Genomic DNA, 9071 nt, shown 5'->3' on the forward strand with positions numbered 1-9071 from the left:
AATCCTCCAGCTTTCCACCTATTGATTGACTAACAGCACGACCTTCAGGCTTTTGGCTGGCAGGATTTCTTGTGACTTGTAGCTCCAAAACAGAGGGAAGGTTAATCACATCCGCTTTAAAAATAAATTCCCTTAACTGGCAAAAGAGGGACCAATCAGAAATCTATAAATTTTAGTCTGCTTAATGGTTGCCATTGGCTACTATACACTGCCCTCTGTTGTTTTTTTTTTTTCTTTCTTTAAACAGTGGCAATATTGTTCATAACCTCAAAGAGCCTTCTAACTTGGCCCCATTATACTGAAGTCTAGATGCAGGGAATAAATCTATGCTCTACCTGTCAGGAAGGTTGAAGCTTGGGAGTGAAATATTATCCCGGTGTGTCACATACATCATGCAACAAACACTAAATCACAAAAGGGGCCACAACTGCAGGAAGTAGCAGCTATTGTGAAAAGAAAGAAAGCAAATACCTAAAACTCAAAGATGTTGAAAAATAAACTATGTTTTCAAAAGAATCCCAGGAAGAAATTATCCATTGCCTTCTCGTTAAATACAAGGTTGCCTACTTTATATTTTTGTAACAAAAAGAAGACAGTGAAAAAGCAAAACGTGCTTCCGAGACTCTGACTGCCATTTTGAGGCCCCCCCACATGTTGCCTGAAACTTTGTAACAACAGATATTTTTCAACTGTAAATGAATATAACTTGTGTACACGTAATAAAACTGTAAATGATCCCTATCACATAGTAATGCATAAGAGTACATATAACTAGCCCAGACATACAAAACACAAACAGCACAAAATAAATATAACAGCAAATCTTTCCCACTTATACTAAACACTGCAAACTTACTACATAGTACAAATGTAAATAATAATACAAAAAACATACATTGCTTTAGCTGCTTGGACAGCATGACAAAACAAAGGAGGAAACAACCATTGTAATACCTACTACCTTTCAGATTTACAGATTGTTTCAAACAATACAGATCATTTAACAGAGAACGCAACATGGCTTTTCCAGGAGATTGCTTCCAAAACCAATAGTTCCATTAGGAATATGTGAGTTTATAAACATATTTCTTTACACCGAAAACAACAGACTATAAAGAAAAGGGAACACTGCTGAAAACTGTGCATTTTGAACCCCATAAAACATTCTTCATGGACATTACAAAAGAAGAAAAAGAAGAGTGAAAAGAGAGGCAACGAGATGTGATTGTATTCTTACCTGATTGTGAAATTCTTCCTCGTGCTGTCGTTTTCTGCCTGTGCTTCTCCTGTTCCTCTTGTTTAATCGAGTCCACTTTGAGACCTGGAGTGGAGATTACAGAGTTTGTTTAGAGATACTCTCCTTGTGTGCAGATGGCCCATGTGCGTAAGAAACTATAAACAGACGCTACACACACATTTTTCCATTGCTTCACTAGCTGGAAAAAAAAAAACCTCCATACCCTCTTCAGTCTGAAATGACGTTCCTAAAATATGCATACTTCATATAGTTGATAAGTGTGAGAATGGACTCTTATCAGAGGATGGCTGCTCTGACTGTGTATTAAAATAGACTCGGCAACATTCTTCAGGTTATAATTAAATCATTCACCAAGAACACACAGTATAACATATCAATAATCATTTTACATAAATGAAAAAGCCTTTTCCCTTCTTGACTACATGTACCAATCAAATGTATTATTTTAAAGCAGCCTTTCTCATCCAGGGTTCTGTGGAACGGATGGGTTCCTTCAGTAAGTTCTCAGATACATAACCACTGACACAAAAGATCTGTTTAGTTTTCTGTAGGGGGGAATCATCCCAATGACCATAAGTGTAAGGAGCATACTTCCCACTGACCATCATGTTAATGTACCATAAGCTGTAGATATGGTGATTATTAGCAGCGGTTTTCTGAGAGCAGAAAGTGATTTCAGGGGTTCCCCCAGAGATTGTTAGGGGTTCCTTGAGCAATGAACAAATTGTGTTTCTCAGATACATAACCACTGACATCAATGATCATTTTAGTTATCTGTAGGGGGGAATTCTACCCACTGACTACAAATGTAGAGCATTCGTCCCACTGACCATCACACTAATGTACCATGTGCTGAAGATATAACACATATTAGCAGGGTTACCTGAGACCAAAAAGTTATTTCAAGGGTCCCTCCAGCAGTTGCTAAGCGTTCCTCCAGAAGTTACTAGGGGTTTCTGCAGAGGTTGCTAGAGGTTCCTCCAGAAGTTGCTAGAGGTTCCTCCAGAAGTTGCTAGGGGTTCTTCCAGAAGTTGCTAGAGGTTCCTCCAGAAGTTGTTAGGGGTTCCACCAGAGGTTGCTAGGGCTCCTTGAGTAATTAGCAATGTTTGCCTTTCAGATAAGTAGCCAATAATCATTTTAGCTATTGGTAATGGGGAATTTTACCCACTGACTACAAATGTAAGGGGCTTTTGTTCCTCTGGCCATCATGTTAATGAGTTGTAGATATAGTCATTATTATCTGTGGTTCCCTGACAGCAAAAAGTTATTTCAAGGGTTCCCTCACATTAACAAGGCTGAGAAAGGCTGCTTTAAAGGAATCAGACACAAGGACTGACTTTCAAATGTTTTGTTCTTCCGTCTGCTGGAACTCAATGTAGTAGTTCATGTACAGATTGTATGAAACGGATCCTTATACTACTCTCATTTACAGGGGCTGCTATTATAGATATGAATCCTTGTCTGTGCTGCACTAGTAACTAGCACAAGTCCTCATAAAGGGTTAACAGAGGTTCCAGCATGAGATGGGTAATACTGCTCCTGAAATTCAATGAGAAGTTCTAAAAAATGATGACGTCCTGTAATTCCCAGATGTAGAGCTAGAAGAGGACAGGGAGGAAATTACCTGCATTCTTTAGAAGACAAAGGGTGTCTCTTCCCTACCCCTGGCACTATTCACCAAGCTGACACCACACCATAACGATCGTTACTTTCAGGAAAAAAAAAAGTGAGCTATTTTCAATGAGGTTTGAAAATCAGGGTCGCAAAGATGTGATGGTTGTGTGAAGCTTTGTGAAAGGAGCCTCCTGTCCCCACTTGTGCACTTGTCATGCAGGGCACTGAGTGATAAGAATAATTCCTCTTCATCTCCTAGGAAGGGATTGTCCTGCAGTGGAGTGTGTGGAGAAGTTGGATGGGAGCAGTGCGGGACAGGATGCTAGAAAGGCTGAAGTTTGCGGAGCAGCAACAGGTACAGGACAAAAGATGAGGACATCTTACCTCTTCTCTGACTTGCTGCACCAGACGCTTCTCGTCCCAAGCCTGGCTCTCCTCCAGCAGGGGCTAGATAAAAAGAGAGAGGGCATCTGGTCATGGTACACATAATATGTCCGAGGAGCCCCTGTGTCAGCTCCGTGATCTCCCTGGAAGAATGCTGACAGAGCCCCAACGTGTCCTGCTACGAAATGAAACACCTCCGGGCTGAGCGCTGTGTGCCGGGGGGAGGAGCCTATCAGTCCAGGGGTGGAGGTACACCATCAGACCCGAGAGCTGTGCCACCGAGCGTACCCACAACACACCGCTACCTGCCACTGGCACCGGGGCATCACATTCATGTCCGTCACATCCTGCCTAGCTTCCTAGCGTGTCACCCTACGGAACTACATGTATGTCATTACATTATACACAGCCTGTCTAGCTTAATACCATGTCACGCTACGGAACTACATGTATGTCATTATATTATACACATCCTATTATATATAGCTTCATGTATATCATCATATTATACACAGCCTGTCTAGCTTAATACCATGCCACCCTATGGAACTACATGTATGTCATTATATTATACACAGCCTGCCTAGCTTAATACCATGTCACCCTATGGAACTACATGTATGTCATTATATTATACACAGCCTGCCTAGCTTAATACCATGTCACCCTATGGAACTACATGTATGTCATTATATTATACACAGCCTGCCTAGCTTAATACCATGTCACCCTATGGAACTACATGTATGTCATTATATTATACACAGCCTGCCTAGCTTAATACCATGTCACCCTATGGAACTACATGTATGTCATTATATTATACACAGCCTGCCTAGCTTAATACCATGTCACCCTATGGAACTACATGTATGTCATTATATTATACACAGCCTGCCTAGCTTAATACCATGTCACCCTATGGAACTACATGTATGTCATTATATTATACACAGCCTGCCTAGCTTAATACCATGTCACCCTATGGAACTACATGTATGTCATTATATTATACACAGCCTGCCTAGCTTAATACCATGTCACCCTATGGAACTACATGTATGTCATTATATTATACACAGCCTGCCTAGCTTAATACCATGTCACCCTATGGAACTACATGTATGTCATTATATTATACACAGCCTGCCTAGCTTAATACCATGTCACCCTATGGAACTACATGTATGTCATTATATTATACACAGCCTGCCTAGCTTAATACCATGTCACCCTATGGAACTACATGTATGTCATTATATTATACACAGCCTGCCTAGCTTAATACCATGTCACCCTATGGAACTACATGTATGTCATTATATTATACACAGCCTGCCTAGCTTAATACCATGTCACCCTATGGAACTACATGTATGTCATTATATTATACACAGCCTGCCTAGCTTAATACCATGTCACCCTATGGAACTACATGTATGTCATTATATTATACACAGCCTGCCTAGCTTAATACCATGTCACCCTATGGAACTACATGTATGTCATTATATTATACACAGCCTGCCTAGCTTAATACCATGTCACCCTATGGAACTACATGTATGTCATTATATTATACACAGCCTGCCTAGCTTAATACCATGTCACCCTATGGAACTACATGTATGTCATTATATTATACACAGCCTGCCTAGCTTAATACCATGTCACCCTATGGAACTACATGTATGTCATTATATTATACACAGCCTGCCTAGCTTAATACCATGTCACCCTATGGAACTACATGTATGTCATTATATTATACACAGCCTGCCTAGCTTAATACCATGTCACCCTATGGAACTACATGTATGTCATTATATTATACACAGCCTGCCTAGCTTAATACCATGTCACCCTATGGAACTACATGTATGTCATTATATTATACACAGCCTGCCTAGCTTAATACCATGTCACCCTATGGAACTACATGTATGTCATTATATTATACACAGCCTGCCTAGCTTAATACCATGTCACCCTATGGAACTACATGTATGTCATTATATTATACACAGCCTGCCTAGCTTAATACCATGTCACCCTATGGAACTACATGTATGTCATTATATTATACACAGCCTGCCTAGCTTAATACCATGTCACCCTATGGAACTACATGTATGTCATTATATTATACACAGCCTGCCTAGCTTAATACCATGTCACCCTATGGAACTACATGTATGTCATTATATTATACACAGCCTGCCTAGCTTAATACCATGTCACCCTATGGAACTACATGTATGTCATTATATTATACACAGCCTGCCTAGCTTAATACCATGTCACCCTATGGAACTACATGTATGTCATTATATTATACACAGCCTGCCTAGCTTAATACCATGTCACCATATGAAACTACATGTGTGTCATTATATTATACACAGCCTGTCTAGCTTAATACCATGCCACCCTATGGAACTACATGTATGTCATTATATTATACACATGCTATTATATATAGCTTCATGCGTATCATCATATTATACACAGCCTGTCTAGCTTAATACCATGTCACCCTATGGAACTACATGTATGTCATTATATTATACACAGCCTGCCTAGCTTAATACCATGTCACCCTATGGAACTACATGTATGTCATTATATTATACACAGCCTGTCTAGCTTAATACCATGTCACCATATGAAACTACATGTATGTCATTATATTATACACAGCCTGTCTAACTTAATACCATGTCACCCTATGGAACTACATGTATGTCATTATATTATACACAGCCTATTGTACATAGCTTCATGTCTGTCACCCTATGGTACACACCCTGCTTAGCTTCATACCATGTCAACCTATAGAACTACATGTATGTAATTATATTATACACAGCCTACCTATCTTCATGTATGCCATCCTATAATACACAGCCTGCCTAGCTTTATACCATGTCAGCCTATGGAACTACATGTATGTCATCATATCATACAAAGCCTACCTAGCTTCATGTATGCCATCCTATGGAACTACATCTATGTCATCATATTATACACATCCTGCACAGCCTCATGTATGTCATCCCATTAAAGCCTCATGTGTGTCATCCTACTGTATATGTCTTAGGTAGCCTCTTGTATGCCACCCCATTATAGCCTCATGTATGTAATTCTATCATATACAGTATGTCTGTCATCCTGATTATATACATGTTAAGTAACCTCATGTATGCCATCCCATTATAGCCTTGTGTATGTTATCCTATTATATGTCTTAAGTAGCTTCATGTATGCCATCCTATGATATGTATGTCATCCTGTCATGCACATCTTAGGTAGCCTCATATGTATATCATCCCATTATACAGTATATGTCTGTCATCCTGTTTATATATGTGTTAGGTAGCCTCATGTATGCCACCATATTATAACTTCATGTACATGTATACATATAATTTAGACTAAACACCTAGTGCTGACAATATGCAGGCAAAAATTGCAATCTGACAATACATGGGGCACAATCAGGCAACTGTTATAATATGCAGCAACTTTATAGCAGAACTTTGTGTTACACCCACACTGCAAGTGCTCATTTTTGCCTGGGTGCCAAAAAAAAAGCTATGCTCACCTGAACAGCTGAGCCATCTGGTTGCCAATCCGGTCCCTGACGTCCGTCTCCGCCTGTGCTGCAGCCATGGTATGTTCTTTGGTGTCCTCAGGTCCTATACACGGTGTATAGAACATGATAACTCAAGGATCCTTAGACCACTGGAGCAGAGGGGAGAGAGGCTCCAAAGACCAGACTAAGAGCAAGCCAGCTCTGAGGATCAAGTGAGTATAACTTTTTTTTTTTAGCACCTAGACAAAAAAAAGCACTTAACCCCTGCAGTGTGGGAGTAACCCCACGGCAAGGGTTAAGAATATTTTTGCCCGGAGTTCTGCTTTAACAGTATTTGAGCAACCTTGACAAAACACAAAGAACAAAGTGGGAAATCCTGACAATATATTGGCCAGAAATGGGCAATTGTGAAAATACTTGGGCATCAAACAGGCAGTTGTTACTATACCCGGGCAGCAAATGAGTAATTGTGAAAATATAAAGAGAACAAATGGGCAATATCATGTAGGCAAGAACATGCAGGCAGGCACTGAAAGAGGCTCATCACCCCAACTGCAGGATAATGCATGCCTTCTTTGTGGATGGCACATGGCTGCACGGTGACAACCACAATTATGTGGAGTAGAACGCAGAATCCTTTTCCCACCGCTCCTCATAGCTCTCTGCTCCCCCAGCAGCATCCTTCCTGTCAGTGGGCAGGTGTGCCAATGATTGAAGCAAGGTGGCCACAGTTCTTGTAGCCATGCGAATTCGCTGACAATTCCCGCCAAAAGCCGGTTAGCTCCCACCAATGCAGGTAGCAACCAATAAGGTTTTAACCCAATTTATGGAAACATCAAGAGGGATTTCTTACTAATTGATTTGAGAAATACCCTACATTTTATTTTCTGTTATTTAACAAGGCATCAAGCTATAGAATATCCATTTAGTGTGTCGAACGTCTATACTAGTGGTAGGCACCCTTAGCACTTCAGCTGTTGTGGAACTACCAGTCCCATGAGGCATTGCAAAGGCCTGACCGCCACAGGCATGGCTTCCAGAGGCAGAGGCATGATGAGACTTGTAGTGCCAAGCTTGCCTACCCTGATCTACACTTTGCGCAACTTTTTTTTAAATAAGCCAGTTTTATTATTGGGTAATAATATGGAGGCACCAGCTAGGCAGTAAAAATTCCTGGTGACTGAGAATGATGCGACCTGTAAATTGCTTTAAATCAGCGAGTTGTTGGCTCAATAGTCACACGTCGGCTCAATAGATCGGGAAGTGAGCAAACACATAACGTCGCTCCCTCACTTCTCGATCATCTCCCTGCAGGGATTCCCCCTATCCGATCCTCCAGCGCTGACTGGAGGAACGGACGTGGGAGGGGGCATAGGTGTCTATTAATGAACAATTGGCAGAACCATTCTCCCTGCAAATCTAGGTGAATGTTCTTTGTATATTCCCTTTTCAGGTTGAATGTAACATTCAGAGAATAGCATATTATGGCCACTAGATGGAGCTCAGTAGCATGGAAAAGAAGTGTTTATTACCTATGCGCCTCAGCTCATTCTAGTGTCCACAGTGTGCTATTTTCTGAATGTTACATTCAACCTAAAAACCCCCCAAAAAACTAAGATTTGTTTTGCTTTTATTCGCGTAGAAAGAATGTTCACAGAGATTTGCTGAGTGAATGGCTTTGTAGATTGTTTATAAATAGACTCCAAAGTCAAATCATACATATGGATACTTCATACATTTTTATACCTCTTGCTTTCCATTAATAATGTAATGTTCTCAACATCTCTATGGCAAAGCTTTATGACAGAGGTTAAAGTGCTACATAAATTGATGGCGCTATATAAACTCTTGTAATAAATAAATACATAAATAAATAAATAAAAAACAAACAGGGGAAAATACCACCATCTGACAGTCACAGATTTTTTGTTTTTATTTAGCCATAAAACTAAACCAATTCCAATTATATTACAGTGTCACAGTGTCAGGTTTGCCTTGTAATTTGTGATCTATATCAGTGTTAGTCCCAGCTGTAGATCTACTTGCCCATGCATGTCAAAGACACAGGTTCTCTTTATTGGCATCTCCAACAGCAGACCGGTCACCGTTCCTATGCTATTATGTTGCTCAAAACAAATTCCCAGTACTTTCTGGGATGGGGAATATGCGAATCACCCCCCCCCCCCCCCCTTCCTCCCCCCCCCCCCCCCTCACCACCCC

General features: G+C 40.6%; 1 protein-coding gene across 1 annotated transcript in view; it reads right to left on the minus strand.

Moving 5' to 3' along the window:
- The window catches only part of CUNH9orf3 (chromosome unknown C9orf3 homolog), a 303413-nt gene that overhangs the window by 105374 nt on the left and 188968 nt on the right, over window positions 1-9071 (minus strand). The window contains exons 12-13 of the mRNA XM_018557867.1: window positions 3257-3319; window positions 1238-1321 (exon numbers count right to left, since the gene is read on the minus strand). Coding sequence (XP_018413369.1) covers window positions 1238-1321; window positions 3257-3319 — 147 coding nt within the window. The remainder of the gene's footprint in view (window positions 1-1237; window positions 1322-3256; window positions 3320-9071) is intronic.

The sequence above is a fragment of the Nanorana parkeri genome, unplaced genomic scaffold (assembly GCF_000935625.1).
Source record: "Nanorana parkeri isolate BGI_ZX_2015 unplaced genomic scaffold, ASM93562v1 scaffold307, whole genome shotgun sequence".
Lineage (NCBI taxonomy): Eukaryota > Metazoa > Chordata > Amphibia > Anura > Dicroglossidae > Nanorana > Nanorana parkeri.